Source organism: Neomonachus schauinslandi, chromosome 6 (assembly GCF_002201575.2).
Source record: "Neomonachus schauinslandi chromosome 6, ASM220157v2, whole genome shotgun sequence".
In the NCBI taxonomy this organism is placed as follows: Eukaryota; Metazoa; Chordata; class Mammalia; order Carnivora; family Phocidae; genus Neomonachus; species Neomonachus schauinslandi.
This window is the reverse complement of record NC_058408.1, coordinates 113990753-114006542: the sequence shown is the minus strand read 5'-3', so window position 1 is coordinate 114006542 and position 15790 is coordinate 113990753. Positions and strand designations below refer to the sequence as shown.

Sequence of the window (15790 nt, the reverse complement as noted above, 5' to 3'; positions counted from 1 at the left end):
GTAGGGGCTGACTGCCAAGGTGTATTCGAGGGCTGGGGGGGGGGTCCCAGTGAGGATGCGGGCAGAGGTGAGTGTTCACGCACTCACAGCTCACGTAGGAGGGGACATCCGAGCTGTTCCCGAGGGCTAATAGGAGATTTGCGCGGACTGAAGAGGAAGGAGACCTCCAGGCAGAAGCCGGTGCACAGGCCGGGCAGCAGGAAAGCAGACGCATTTAGGGCGAGTAGTGGGTAGAGCTGACAAGAAAGGGACGTGTGCGTGAGTGGGGAGGGAGGCAAGAGGCAGGCACTGAGGGTGCAATGCCAGGCTAGCCCCCCCCTTTTGGGGACCCTCTGCTCATGGGCAGTTCCCCCTGTATGTCCTCTGCCCGCTCGTTTGAGGTCCTAGCAAATGCCTCAGGTCATGACAGGCATGGTTCCCCATTTCTGCCTCCTGTGAATCAGGACCCTCTCCTCCTTCATCCTGACCGCAGTACCCTTGGGGAACGTCTGGGCCATGGAGGTCAAAGCAAGAGGGGTGAATTCCTGTCCGAGCCACATGAGTGAAGTTCGGGCTGGGTGTGAGGCAATAGGGCGAGGACTGGGGAGAGGTGGCAGGTGATGGGTTATCACGGGCACAGGGGCCGCTGGACTCTGCCAATGTTGCCATTTGGGAATTCTGGCCTAGTACTTGCAGATCTGTGGATTTTTTTCAAGAGAAGCTGGAAATCCAGATTTTTATATGAAATCTCCTGATTTTAAATAACTAATATTAAAATGGTTCACACATCACCCTAGCTGAACAGGAGCATTTGGCCCCACGTGGCCCACTGTTGAGCATGGGCCATCGTGCCCTGAGTGAGGTGAGTGGGGACAATGGCTCTGTGGCCCCGGGACCGGCAGAGAGGCCCGGACGCTGTTAGCGGCGGGCCCTGGGGGCGCCTCCGACGGGCTTCTCAGGGCTGCCCCAGGCAGCCGCCGAGCCAGTCTCACGGCAGCCTCAGCCCCTGCTCTCGAGGCTGTTGACTGGCCCGCCAGGCCCCACCCCTGTGGGCAGGGGCCCTGGGCTCTCCCCCGAGTCCCAGGAGGCAGACAGCTTTTCCTTTCGTGTCCCGTTGTAGTCTCCGCTTCACCTCTGCCCACTGTCTTCACTAGCAGACCGGGGAAACGGGAAGCGGGACTGGTGGGTGGCTAGTAGCTGGGTATCCAGCACCAGCGTGGGTGGGGAGCAGCAGTGTGGCCTAGAACATTCTCTAGGCCCGGAGCCAGCCTGCATGGGTTTGAACCTTGACCCTGCCACATGCTGAGTGAATTTGGGCATGCGTCTCCGTTTGTCCGTCTGAAAAAAGGGGACGGAGCTGATAGTGATGCTGGCGGAAGTAGTCCCTCAGTTATGGAGCTGCATGAGAATCGTGCCCCGGTGTCCGGGCAGCGCCTAGAGCAGGACCCCGCACCGTGAGCGCGCCCTGTTGGCTGCGTCAGCGCCGCCCTCAGGCGCACGTGCTCGGACGTGCACACACGCGTCCACTTGCACGCATGCGCGCGCTGCTCCCTAGAGCGTTGATGGCATCACTGGATGCCCTCCACATGGGCATGTTTTCTAGAAGGGAGAAGTCTCACTCCCCCCCTCCACGCCCCCCCCCCCCCAGATTCTGTGTGCTTTGTCCTTGGGTCAGGCAGGGGCAGAAGGAGCTTGCACTGAGTCCTGCTCTATGCCAGGCACCGCGTCAGGGACTGCTGTAGCTTACGTCAAACTCGCCACCGTGCGGGGAGCCGAGTAGGTGCCCGGAGTCCTGCCACTGCTCGGTGGCAAGGGAGAGCTCGCGCTCTGCCCTGGCTCGCTCACCACCCGGCCTCGGTAGCCACGAGCCTGCACACAGTGGAGCTCTGGCATCGTGCCTCTGGCACACCCCAAAAGCCCCCCTGCGGGGAAAGTCTCTGCATCCCGCACGCATGTGGAAGACGCTGGGCATTTGAAAGTCCTTGTAGAGCTTAGGGCGGGGAGAAGTGTGTTTCTCCTTGTGTTTGTGTGTGTGTGTGTGTGTGTGTGTGAGAGCGAGTGAGCGAGCGTGCACGAGAGTGCTTTATGGACCTCAGTTGCTTCTGCTCTTAGCGTTCACTGTGTGTGTGTGTGTGTGTGTGTGTGTGTGTGTGTGTGTGTGTGTGTCGCGAGTGCTTTATGGACCTCAGCTGCTTCTGCTCTTTGCCCAGGCTGCCAGGACCCTCTCAGCTGGTTGTGTATTTAGTTGTCATAGGTCTTCTCAGTCTCGAGTTCCTCTACTTCTTCCTCTCTCCCTCCATCCCTCATTTGCTTTCTTGTCCCATGTTTTGGATCTCTTGCTTCCTGTTTTTTTGGTTTGTTTTTTCGGTTTTGTTTGCTTGTTTGTTTGTTTTGCGAACATTATTGAAATGTAGCATACAGGAAAGTGTATAATTCACAAGTGTACAGTTTAATGATTTTTCTCAAAGTGAATATAGCTGGGTAAGCAGTGCCCAGGTCCAGAATCAGAGCACTACCAGCACCCCAGAAGCCCCTGGGACCCCTTCCAGTCACTGACCCACCAGGGTAACCATGCCCTGCTCTGGTTTTGCACATTACACAGATGGAGTCATGCAGTGTGTACTCTAGGTCTGGCTTCTGCTCACGGTTTTTTTTTTAACTTTTTAAAAAAGATTTATTTATTATTTGAGAGAGAGAAGGCATGAGCGGGGGGGGCAGAAGGAGAGGGAGAGAGAATCTGAAGCAGACTCCCCGCAGAGCGCAGAGCCTGATGCAGGGCTCGATTCCACGAGATCAAGACCCGAGCCGAAATGAGGAGTCAGACGCTTAACCAAATGCGCTACACAGGAGCCCCCTTTTTTAAAACTCTTAAAAATTGTTGGTAAAATAGAACTAAGATAAAATTTACCATCTTTAACATTTTTAAGTGTACAACGCAGTGGCATTAAGTATATTTGCAATATGCAGCCACCACACCATCCAGCTCCAGAACTCCATCTTGTAAAACTAAATCTCTGTTCTCATTAGACGGTAGCTCTCCATCCCCCCATCCTCCAGCCTCTGGCAACCACCATTCTCCTTCCTGTCTTTAGGAATTTGTTATTTTAAGTACTTCACATAAGTGAAATCACACAGTATTTGTCTTTTTGTGGCTGGCGTTATTTCACTGACACAATGTCAATTTATGCACGGTGTAGAGTGTCTCAGTTTCCTTTTGACTTTGAGGCTGAATAATATTCCATTATATGTATGTACCACATTTTGCTTATCCATGTATCTGTTGATGGACACTTGGTTTGTTTCTACCTTTGGTTTTTGTTTTGTTTTCCTTTTTTCAAGCAAGCTCTCTGCCCAACATGGGGCTTTGAACTCACGACCCTGACATCAAGAGTCACGTGCTCTACCAGCTGAGCCAGCCAGGTGCTCCCTACCTTTCAAATGTTGTGAATAATATACTATGAACGTGGATGTACAAATGTCTGTTCAAGTCTTTGCTTTTGGTTCCGTTGGTTATTTACCTGGACGTGGAATTGCTGGGTCATATGGTAATTCTGTTTTACATTTTTGAAGGCACCTTCCTGTTTTCTGTAGTGACTGCACCATTTCCATTCCCTTCAACAGCGCACAAGGGTTCCAGTCTCTCCACATCCTCGCCAACACTTGCTGTTTTCTGGGTTTTTTTGATAGTAGCCGTTCTAATGCGGTGCGAGGTGGTACCTCACTGTGGCTTGACTTGCGTTTCCCTAATGATCAGTGGTGCTGTGCCATGAGTATGTTTTCACATCAGTGTGTCATCTGTCTTGTTGTGTGAGCTGCGCGCCATCTGTTTTTATCACCACCTGGTTCTGCACAGTATGAGTAGACCGGGACATACCTGCTCATTCTACTGCCGATGGGCATTATTAGGTGGTTTCCCATTTGGAGGGATTGCAGAGTGCCGCTAAGAACATTCTAGAGTGCCTCTTTTTGGGGACATAGTCCTGGGTTTTTAAATGTAAGCCACTCCTGTTTGGAGGTTAGTGTTGCATAAATAAATCAATAAAAATAAACTTTAAAGTTTCCTCGGGCTTAGACAAATTCCGTAGCACAGGACAGGCCCCCTGCCCGCTGTGCCCTCCTGCTCCCTGTCCCAGGTGGCCCAGGGTCCAGCCGCCTGGTGTGTGCCCTTCCAGATTCTGATTTGCTCCCTCAGGGAAGAGCCCTTTGGGCCCTGACAGCGCCCCCTGCCACCCATTGTCCCAAGCGCCCTTTTCCCACTGCCGAGCTGGATCGCTGAGGGCCTGACCAGCTCCTCTCCGTGCTCAGGGATCTTTGGGCAGCGCCTGGAGGACACAGTCCACCACGAGCGGAAGTATGGCCCCCGCCTGGCCCCCCTGCTGGTGGAGCAGTGTGTGGACTTCATCCGCGAGCGGGGGCTCACCGAGGAGGGGCTCTTCCGCATGCCCGGCCAGGCCAACCTGGTGAGGGACCTGCAGGATTCCTTCGACTGTGGGGAGAAGCCACTGTTTGACAGGTGAGCTCCTGGGGGAGAGCGGCAAAGGTGGGATCACCTGTCCGTTCCCCAGGACACAAGCTCCAGGGGCCAGAGGTGGGCTGGCATCCAGGAAGCCTGGCAGCAGGATGGTGGGTGGCACAGCTCCCCACAGTGGTGCATGGGCTCAGTTCGTGCCCCCCGCTACCCCCTGGGCAGAGCACCAGGCACAAGATCACTGCAGCAGCCCTGGGCCACCTCTCAGGGATGGGGCCTGCCGCAGATGAGGCGCACTCGTGTCTACGCGGGCTCTTTCCACGGTGGGTGCCTGTAAACCCAAGCCAGGCAGGGGAAAAGAAGGGCCTCTGCTGGTTCCATTTGGGACTCCAGGCCTCCTGCAGGGCCTCCCTCTGGGCTCTGCTTCCTCGGGTTGACCCACGCCCAGGCCTCTTCAGTGGCAAGATGGGGCAGCAGCCCCCCCATTCTCTCAGACAACGGGAGTGGGGAGCCAGTGCCCATCCCAGCCCATCACTGGGGCTTCCCGGGTCCGGGGCTGCACTGTGTGGGTAGAGTCCACTTCCCTGAAGAGCCCGAGGGCCGTGACCCGGGAGATGGGGCGAACTGGGGCCTCTTCTCCCTGACGGCACCCCACCCATTCTAGAGCAGTTTTCATAGGAAGTTCTTCCTGCATCAAGCCAACCTTGGCCTCTGTGGAGCTGCCCTTCTCAGATCTGCCCTCATAGTCAAGGACCCTTCTGCCCCCAGGATAAACCCATGGGTCTCTGCTGGCAGCCCTGGCCTTCCCAGCTCTTCTCTTGGGGCAGAGCACCCCCGTGCCTCCAGCTTCTGCCAAGACCCATCACTGCAGCTAGGAGAGTGTCGATAGATGTGGAGCCTGGGACTGACCCCATTCCCAAGGGAGGTCTGCCCTTAGGAAAGAAGAGATACTGAGGAATGGAAGCGTTATCTTGCAGGCGGAGAAACTAAGGCTCTCGGGTTAGCCACCTCTTTCCAAGTCACACCTACAGTAAGGGAGGAAGCTGACTTAGACCCCTGCGCTGCCCTCCCTGTCTGTGTACCCAGTCCCCTTCCACCACATGCTGCGAGCCTGATCCTGGGGGGACGGAGCGGGACAGGTGATGGCACCTGCCCTAGAGGGGCTCACAGGCTGGTGGGCATCCACAGAGCCGTGGGCCACAGAACATTCTCCTTGGGTGCAGGGGTAGGGTGTCTGGGTTCAGGGTAGGTGTGTGTAGGAGGGGAGGGTGGTGAGGGGGGGTGCAAGAAATACCAAGAAAAAGCCTTAAGCCACTGTTCAAAGGGAGAGGCTCTGCAGTGAGTAGGGAAGGAGGGGAGAGGATGAGGAAGTGTGTTTCTAGACAGGGAGGAAAGAAGGTGAGGCAGCCAGGGTGCTGGGCCAGGTTCCCTAAACCAGGGTGGGGCAGAGGATCTGGACATGACTGACTGCAGGGACCTGTGGGGCAGGGGGCTGTGAACTGGAGCTGCTGGGACTGGCTAGGGGCCAGGCCTCCTGGGCCCAGAAGCACTGAAAGCTGAGGGTATGCAGGAGAAGCCAGGGTGGGGCTCCAGCCAGCAAGGCTGGCAGAGCAGAAGGGTGGAAGGGCTGCTCTGAGTCCACTTGCCCAGGACAGAAAAGCTTTCACCTCCCCCACCAAGGGGAGACATATCAGTAGGGCCTTGGCCACACGTCTGTGCTTTCACTGTCCACGTCTTCCCTGGGGGCAAGCCTGCAGATCCTCCCTGCTTCCTGTCCCTCCACTCAGCCTCCTGGGGCTCTAGTTCCTGCAGTGGCCAGCACTGAACCCACAGGGCTCCAGCGGGGGAGGGGCCACTGGGCTCAAGCCTGGGTGCCCCCAGGGGCTGTGAGCACCCAGGAAGTGGGCGGTGTTGGCAAAGGTGGGGAGGGGGCCTGGGGGAAGGCAGTGGAGGGCATGGGCAGCAGCATGCCTGGCTGGAGAAGGTAAGTGGGAGCAGAGACAGGGGCCGTGTGGCCAGGCCAGACTAAGAGCCACCAGGCCTGAGGCAGGGAGGGGCCCTAGGTCTGCGGGTCTGAAGTATATATGGGTATACAGATCTCTAGAATCCCAAATGCCAGAGCCAGAAGGGACCTTAGGGCTTAACTCAGCGAGACCAGCCATGGACAGCCAGGGCCATGGCACCCTAATGGCATAGCCACATTCTCCTGGCCCCAGGCTCATCTTTCCTGAGTGCCTGCCACGGGAGAGATGCAGGCTCAGGGTTTAAATCCAGGGCTCTAGAAAAGCAGATGAAATACCTAGGGCCCAGGGCCATCCAGGAAAGCAAGCTTAGAGGAGGTGCCAAGATCGCAGTCCAGGACCTGAACCCAGAGGCCAGTAGGCCCAGGGTTGCTGCCCTCCACTGGGGGCAAACCAGCTTGGGCAGCTCCAAGCTGGGGCACAGGAGACTAAGGCCTCCAAGAGGACACACAGGACACTGGGGCGCTGGAAATAGTGTGATGAACATAGAAGCCCAGGCGTCTATAATGTGAATAGGAACCCAGAGGCTGAGGGAAAGGGCCTGACCTCTGACCTGCCCGGCCCCTAGTGGCCAGTGCCCAGGGATGCCTGCTCTTCCCGGGAGCTCAGCAGGCCTGCATGGCAGGTGCCTTTGACATGGCCCCTCCTTCTACTGGTGGGCTAGTCGGGGGGTGGGGGGAGCAAGCTCAGGCTCACGTCATGTCGCATGTGGACATGAGGGCGGAGGCTGCCCCTGGGGGAGTGGCACAAGGTGCTGGCCACTCCTGGGGTTCCCTGGTGTCCCAGGCCTCATGCATGTCCCCCTGCCCACAGCACAACAGATGTGCACACGGTGGCCTCTCTGTTGAAGCTCTACCTGCGGGAGCTCGCCGAGCCCGTGGTCCCCTTCGCCAGGTACGAGGACTTCCTCAGCTGTGCCCAGCTGCTCACCAAGGACGAGGGGGAGGTTAGTGGCTCCTCGGGACCCATCCTGGGAGGTGGGCCTGCTGGGAGGTGGGTGTCTGGAGCAGGGCACAGACAGACATTTAGTGACTTTCGGGGCCCACAGATCCTGGCCTACAGCCTGCTGTGTGAAGGGCCTGGAGCATCCTGCTCTATGTATGTCGGTGAGGGGTTGGTTGGAGCACCCTGCTGTGTGTGGGAGGGTGCCCGGAGTGTCCCCTGTCTGTGTACGGTCCTTTCTGTGTGCAGGCCTCGGTCTCTGGAAGGGGCAGGTACCTCCTAAAGCAGGCTGAGTTCCAGTTGTGGTTCTGAGTGCCTGGGGCCCAGGTGTGGGCCCCAACACAGTAGGAACTCCTGCTGTACTACCCAGCTCAACCTCAGGCTACCCAGGCCAGCCACAGGGTTCAGAAACCACCAGACCTTTCATCTATTTATATCCTGCCTCCTCCCAAAAGAATTTGAGGCTGCTTCCAGGACAGAGGGCTCCCACGCCTACCCTCGCCCTCTCCTGCAGGTGCCTGCCTGCAGCCCTAACTGGCTTTGGCTGCGGAAGGACCATCTGTCGACCTTCTGGCCCTGTGGGAGACGAGAGGTCTTTACCTGGCAAATATTTGTGCCTCCCTAAGTGTGCTGAGCCGTGGCCTTGACATTCCTCCTTCGCCCTGCAGAGGCATACCCTTCACATCAGTTCCCCCAAAGTAAATCTGCTTCCCCACAGCTGGCCTCCCTGCTCCTCAGAGGGAGATGGAGGTGGGGGCGACTTCTGGACACCTGGGGCCTGGCTGCATGGGCCTTGGCTGGAGGTCTAGACTCGGATTCCTGCCCCCACTCCCAGCCCTCCCTCCAGCCTTGAGTCTCATTGCTGGCCTTTGAAATGCTGTTTTTCTCTTTCGATCCCAAGGGGACTCTGGAGTTGGCTAAACAAGTGAGCAGCCTTCCCCTGGCCAATTACAACCTGCTCAGATATATCTGCAAGTAAGTGACTAGGGGCAGGGAGCTCCCCTTCCCTGCGCTCTGGCTCTGCTCCCCTCACATAGGGGGCCTCGGTCATTCTCCCACCCCATCTCCCTGCCATGTGCTGATGGAGCCAGCGAGGGGCATAACAGAACACAGCCCCTGCGCTCATGGAGCTTATGGTCCCTGTGGGAGCAGGCAGTGTTAAACAGTCCCCAGGGTAGCATTCCTGAAGAGAAGGGACACAGCCTGTGTCCCTTCAGCCTTCTCTGGGTGCCTCCCGCCGTCCCCTCCCCCAGGGGTCTGCCCCCCGAGCACACCGGCCTCGCCCCAGGAGCTGCGAGAGGGCATGCAGTGCGCCTGAGGGCTCTGGGCCTTCGTGGGCCTCTGTCCCCATTGCAGGTGGGAAAGTCGTGTGTCCTGCTTCCACACTGACAGTGGGCCTTGTCCCGCCGGCCTCTGCTTCCGATGGCCATCTGCTGCCCCTCAGAGGGGGAGGCTCTGCCCTCTTCTGAGTTTGCCAGGGGCAGCTGGCTACGCCCAGCAGTCGTGGACGCGTGGACATGGCTGGGCATGGAGGCCAGGCAGCTCCCAGCAGATTTGGCTTCTGCTTCTTCCTTACTGTACAGGTTTCTGGATGAAGTCCAGTCCCACTCAAATGTCAACAAGATGAGTGTCCAGAACCTGGCAACTGTTTTTGGACCCAACATACTTCGGCCACAGATAGAAGACCCGGTAACCATCATGGAAGGTAACGGTGGAGGCGTGCGTAGCGGTGCTGGGTGCTGCCCAGGGCTGGCCTGTCCTTGGTCGCAGGCCCGTCCTCAGAAGCATCACCCTGCATCAGTCCAGCCCAGGGCCGGGCTGGTGGGAGGGGGCTCCGTTCCAGGGGGCCCTCTCCTCCCCCTCCCTGACCCCATGGGGTCCAGCTATAAAAGGAAAAGGAACTTTGCCCTGTGGATGGGGTCATTGGGAGCAATTAGGATGGTGGGAGAGACTGGGGGATGGACGAGGTCAGTGCCCTTGCCCTTGAACATACACTGATGTTTTTGCTTTTCTTAAGTAAATGTTATTAAGTAGTTGTCACGGGCTCCTGGATGTCAGAGCTGTACCCTGGGGAGTAAATAATGACAAAAAATAGCAATAGCAGCTGTTTGCGATATATGAGGGCCTCTAGGAGTGCCTTCCTTGTATCACCTCATTGTCAGCTTCACAAGTTCATGATGTGGTTATCGCAGCCATTTTACAGATGGGGAAACTGAGGACAGGAGAGGAAAGGTGACTCTGTCAGCCAGGTTTACCAAAGGGCACAGGTGCAGGCTGTCCTGGAAGCTAGAGCCCATGCTCGGAGGCCCCGTGGAAGACTGTCCCGGAGTGGTTAGTGTGGGAGTCCTGCTGCCCACGGACGGGAGCCCCACAGCCAGTCCCGGCTGAGGTGTGCAGAGGCAGGCCAGGACTCACACAGCACAAAGCCAGCCGGAGCTGCTGCCCCTGGCACCAGGCAAGCTGAGGCCGGAGTTGCCATTCCTTGCTGAGCATGACCTGGGAGAGATGGGAATGTGGGGGTGGGCTGTGGAGCTCTGTGTCCCCCCAAGCCTAGGGTGTGGCTCTTGGGGTGGCACTCTCCCTCAGATCTCCCCCTTGGCCTGCCTAGCCCGGTCTCATCCCAGGCCCCCCAGGTTCTCGGCCTGCCAGGTGGAACAAATGCCCAACAGCAAACACTGAGTTCCTGCTTCACCCGGTTTTCTGGCTAAGGATTCCTTATTTCTTTCCAGGATTCTTAGTTACCTCTAGTGGGAGGGTCCCCCCAGCCACCCCTCCTTCCTTATCACCTGGAAACCTTCCCAGTCTCTGGTCTCTGGTGGAGGGTAACGGGAGGGAACAAGGCAAGCAGATAGGTACCATGGTCCCACTGTACTGCCCCCCGTTTCATCGCTGACCCCCAAATCCCAGTGGCAGGAACTACAGGCACCACAGGCTGCATCTCAGGGGCCGTGGCCTGGAGAAGAGGTATTGTGTGTGTCATTGTGTGTGTGAGAGAGAGAGTAGGGTGGGGGGAGGGCGAGTTGTGCATGTTGGGGGGCTGTGTACATTCATTTGTGTGTTGTGACCATGTGTACATGGGATTGTGTGTGGGGGGGGTGTGTGTGTCCACTTGCACCTGTAAGACCTCTCTGTCCCTGACCCAGAGCCTTGTGACCCCCAGAGTGCAGACAGTCAGGCACAGCCCTCCCTGGCAGTGCAGGGGAGTGGCGTGGGCAGGGGCAGCCGAGAAGGCTGTGATGTCTAGGTCCCGGTTTCCAGTGCCAGCCTGCCACTGGCTCGCTCTGTGGCCTCAGTGGGCATAGTGCCTGCTTCCTCCCCACACCCAGAGGGAGGGACGGGGCTGGAGGCACAGTGCCCCCTGTGTGTCCAAGGAAGGGGATTCGTGGGCAGGATTCTTCTGTCTGTGCTAGATTTGGAGGGTGTGGTGGCTGAGTCCTCTCTTGAGGGGCAGCCTGGTTCCGGACTGCAGGCACCCTGGGTTGGGTGTCATCTAGAGAGCCTGGACTGGAGACATCCACAGCCAGGCTTTCTCACTCTCTCTCTTCCTGGCAGGCACTTCTCTGGTCCAGCACCTGATGACCGCCCTGATCCGCAAACACGGCCAACTCTTCACTGCGAGGGCCGAGGAAGGGCCGGCCTCCCTGCGTGGGGGCCCACCGTGCACAGTGGGATGGGGCTCCGAGGAGGTCCCGAGGGATGGCCAGCCAGAACCCAGCAGCCCCAGCAGCCCTGGCCTGCCATCACACAGGACCTCGTCTCTGGATGGGGCCACTGTGGCAGCGCTGTCTAGAACCTCCCCCACGGGCCTGGGTAGCCGAGGCAGCCCTGGGAAGAAAGTGCAGACTCTGCCCAGCTGGAAGTCTTCTTTCTGGCAGTCAGGGTCCCGTTCGGGGAGCCCAAAGGTGGGCAGCTCATCCCTGGAGGTGCCCATCATCTCCTCCGGAGGGAACTGGCTCATGAACGGGCTGTCCTCCCTGCGCGGCCACCGCCGGGCTTCCTCGGGAGAACGGCTCAAGGACTCAGGCTCTTCGCAGAGACTCTCCACTTATGACAATGTGCCCCCACCCAGCGGCCTCTTTGCCAGCACCCCCAGTGTGGCCAGCACAGCGTGGTCGGGGGCCTCCTCTTGCGAGGCGTCGGCCAGGGGCTCGATCAGCAGCTGCACGGCCTGCCGGGCCAGCGACTCATCCGCCCGCAGCTCCCTGCATACCGAGGGGGCCCTCGAGCCTTCCCCCTTCCCCAGTAGCAGCGAGGACCGCAGATCCCCGGACCTGGGCCGTGGCCTGGACGAGGTGGGCACCTGCATCAGCAGCAGCGAGCCCAGCGACCCAGGCAGCCCCACCCAGGACTATGCTCGCTGCTCCGAGGCTCTCCAGGGCCTGGTCACAGAGCTCAGGGCGGAGCTGTGCCGGCAGAGGACTGAGTACGAGACCAGTATAAAAAGGTAAAGGGCTGCAGCCATGGGGTGAGTGCGAGGCTGGCACCCCCAGGGCCGGGCAGAGCCCTTGTGGCCAGCAGCTCACGGGGCACCAGCTCTGGGTAGTCTGCCTCTGGCTCTGAAAGCAAGCCTCTCTGAGGCAAGGCTTAGAGCAGCCAGCCCCAGGAAGCCATTTTTCTGGGAGAATGCCCCCAGAACAGGGCTGGGAATGGAGGGGTGGGGTCCTATGTCTGGAAAAGCTCAGGAGCTACAGGGCCTGGTGTGCAGAGCTCCATAAATGCCTGCTGAATGAGTGAGTGAGTCAGAATCTCAGCCTGAGCTGCTCAGAGCACCTTTAATGGAGGGGCTCAGCATAGGAGTCCCTGTGTGGCCCTCAGGGAGGAGACGGGCCCCCGGAGATGTGCATGGACCCAAGGAAGTGTCCATGTGCAATGCAGGCCCCAGGCCAGCCTGGCTGGCTGACCATGGTTAGGCCTGATATGGAACGAGGACTCCTTCTAGGATTGTAATCCAATTTCCTATGAGGAGGGAGCTGGCTGTGCTGAGCCCTGCCCTCCTACCTTCCCTGGTCACAGGAGGATGCCTTGTGCCATATTCTGAGCCTTGCAAGTTTGCTCACAGATGGTCCTAGTTTGATCCTTCCAGCCTCCCTGGGAGGAAGGTGTATTCCAGCTCTGAGGCACCAGGTTCTCCAACCAAGGTCACCAGCAGAGCCTGCACTGGCCAGTGCACAGTGCTTCTGCCAGCATCTCAGGCTTCTTAGCCCCTGGCCCCAGCTGTCTGACCTATAAATCATGCCCCACCCACTAGCAGAAGTTGTTTGTGGGCTCTGACATCCTCCTTTCCCCATCAGAGACAGTGGAGGTGAAGGGGTTCCTGCTTCTCACTCTGGGCCTGGGATTTCTACAGGGAGCTGGAGGGGCAGCATTTGGCCCTTTTGTTCTGCAGGAGGTCGGGGAGGGTCACGGCAGGCAATGTCTGAGCCAGGAGTTGAAGGACCAACAGGATTGGGCTGAGCAAGGAGGAGAAAGGACACAACATGAGTAAAACTGTGAGGTATACAGCTGGGGGGAAACCCCCACAAGTGTGAGCACTGGGTTGGAATTTACCAGGCAACGGAAACGGTGGAACACCCTGCAGATATGGAGAAAGATGATTACAGCTGAAGATGAGCTCACAGACAAAAACTACAGGATACATGGGAAGTATTACCAGGCGGAGGCTGTCATCATACAGCCTCAGAAGAGGTCAGAATCAGCTTCTCACTTCTTTAGCTCTTTGTGGAGCCAACTTGAGCTTCTAGCTCTTTCATCTTCTCAGAAGCTTGGCTTCTCAGGGGAAAATGCAAAGTTGTTCCGTGGAGGGCTCTAGATAACACTGCCTAGGGTCGAGTCTCTGGCCTCGGGTGACCTCACCTATTTGTCGTGAGGATTAAGTGCCACAGTTGATGGGAGTGCTCGGCACAGGGCCTGGTGCATCCAGAGTGCTCAGGGAGTTTTCACTGCTCACACTGCCTCCTGCTTGGTGGCTTGGAGGTAAGCTAAAGCTCGCAGAGGCAAAGGGACAGCAGCAGCCCTTGTAGGACCCTCGCTAGCAGAGTGGTCCGTGCTGTCATCCTGGTTGGAAGGGTGGTCTAGGGAGAGAAGAGTCTGTCTGAGCACATGAAAGAATGGAGCCCCATCCAGCGGGTCTTTGGGGAATACATCTGCACACAGGAGTCAGTCAACACTGCGTCTGGTCTGGGGGGTTAGGGGAAACCAGCTTTCTGCCCTGCCTCCCAGGACTCAGAACCCCTCCCCTGTGCCAATTCCTGTATTCCCAAAAGAGAATTCACTGAGTGTCTATGATGTGCAGACACTGTACGAGATGCTGGGGACACAGCCAAGACCAAAACTGATCAAAACCTCTGCCTTCATTCTTATTTGGTGGTGTTTGAGGGCTGGAGGCAGAGAGAGACCATAAACAAGATAGATTTTAAAAATCTATGGTATGTTAGAAGGTTAGATAAAGGAGGAGTACAAAGCAGGGTGAAGGGAAGTGGGGAGCATGGCGGGGAGAGGGCTGGAAGGCCATGCTGGGACAGAGGGAAGGCCAGGTGCAGAAGCCCAGGGGCTGTGGTGGGAGAGGCAGGTGGAAGAAAGCGTGGGGGTGAAGGGAGTGTGAGAAAGGGGGGTGGAGTGTGGGGCTCTGGCTAGATACGTGGGTAGCATGGACCTACGGGGCAGCAGTCCAGATAGAAGAGCCAGATTCTGAACATATTTGGAGGATTTTGCCAACTGGTCAGATGTGGGGATGAAAGAAAACTGACTTAAGGGACGACCTTTTTGTTTTGGTGGAGTAACTGAAAGAAGGTGTTTACTGAGTGGGACACCAGGACTGCAGAAGTGGTTTGGAGAGGAAGAGTCAGGAGCCACCTGTGGGCCTGTTAAGGTGCAATGCTTATGAAGTTTGAGTGGAGTCAAGTGAAGCTGAGGGGTTGTCAGCATGGAGATGATACTTTGGGTCTGGAGATGGGATGAGGTCACACAAAGAACCACATAGAGAGGAATACAGGAAGCCCAGGCCGGAGCTTGAGTGCACCAGGGCAGAGAGGAAGAACGAGCGAAGAGGGGGCTGGATCCAGAGGAGATGCAATGAGGGGTCTGTGGGGTCCCTGCTGCCACTCACCTTGGGGTTCTTCTGTCTCACAGCATGTCCCGTGCTCCACAGATGGCGGGCTGGGGCACAGGCAGCTTTCCTGCCGCCTTCACGCTTTGTGTTAGGTGACTGAGGGTGGAGGCCTGGGCCTCATCCTGGACGGGATGGGGAATGGATACTTACTGCAAAACACCACATTACAGGTGTTGCGCTGTGCGCTCACTGTGCGTGGTCTTCTTTGTCCATTGTAGCTGTAGCTCTTGGGGGAAGGGCTGGCCCCTGCATTTTTTCAGAAAGGACACCAGGACTCAGAGCAGTTTGTGTTGCTTCATAAACAGCCGGCTGGGGCTCAAACTCCAGTGTGTTGGTTCCCAGGGGCTGGGCTCAGCATGCCCCAAAGACCTTACAGGAGGTAGTCATCTGGTCGAAAACACAGACGTGCCAGCCTTTGTAGAGTGTGGTGGCAACATCCAGAGAAGCGTGTCTGTGGGGAGGATCCAAAGAAGTATCACTGAGGGTGGGACATTTGAGCTGGGGCGTGAAGGACAAGGAGTAGTGGAGGTGACAACCTGAACGGGGTTTCCCCTGAGTCGCAGTGCATGGGAGGTGGGGCAGCCAGAGGGAGGCTGCAATATAAGGGGCCTCGCAGATGAGCAAAGGCGAGGGGACAGTTTCCTACTTCCCTCTCCATTTGGGGACCAGGCCTGCTTTCTGCCAGCCAGCAGCCCATTCCTCAGTGGACAGTTGGCTGGGCTGGAGGGTAAGTGGACTTTGTATTTTAGTGAGGACTCAGGGAGGCCCCCCACCGGCCTTGAGCGCCAAAGGGCCAAATGCTCATGCTGGCATTTCTGGATCACAGGCTGAGGAGAGGTCCCCTGGGGGTGAGTGCCCGGGTCTTTTGAGGAGCTGATGAGGCCTGTGAGGCCTGTCCCAGAAGCCAGGTCCAAGCCTGCATGTGTCCTTCCCCTCCGCCGGCCGCCTGACCAGCTCCTTTGGAAGGAATGCATGCAGGCACATGTTTGCTGAAACCCAGCCAGCCAAAGGCTAAAACAGTGTCTTTCTTCTTGATTTTAAAGACTCGAAGAAGGTAGTGCCAACCTGAGGAAACAAATGTCACGGCTAGAAGAAGAACTGGACCAGGAAAAGAAAAAGTACACAATGCTGGAAATAAAGCTGAGGAACTCAGAGCGGGCGCGAGAAGACGCGGAGAAGAGGAACCAGCTGCTGCAGAAGGAAATGGAGGAGTTTTTTTCAACCCTGGGAAGCCTGACTGTAGGGGCAAGAGGTGACAAAGCCCCAAAGTGA

At 57.5% G+C, this 15790-nt stretch overlaps 1 protein-coding gene across 1 annotated transcript in view; it reads left to right on the top strand.

Annotated features, from left to right (window-relative positions):
• Positions 1-15790, top strand: part of ARHGAP22 (Rho GTPase activating protein 22) — a 169080-nt gene extending 153290 nt beyond the window's left edge. The window contains exons 5-10 of the mRNA XM_044916531.1: positions 4285-4492; positions 7282-7414; positions 8312-8385; positions 8994-9115; positions 10963-11854; positions 15562-15790. Coding sequence (XP_044772466.1) covers positions 4285-4492; positions 7282-7414; positions 8312-8385; positions 8994-9115; positions 10963-11854; positions 15562-15790 — 1658 coding nt within the window. The remainder of the gene's footprint in view (positions 1-4284; positions 4493-7281; positions 7415-8311; positions 8386-8993; positions 9116-10962; positions 11855-15561) is intronic.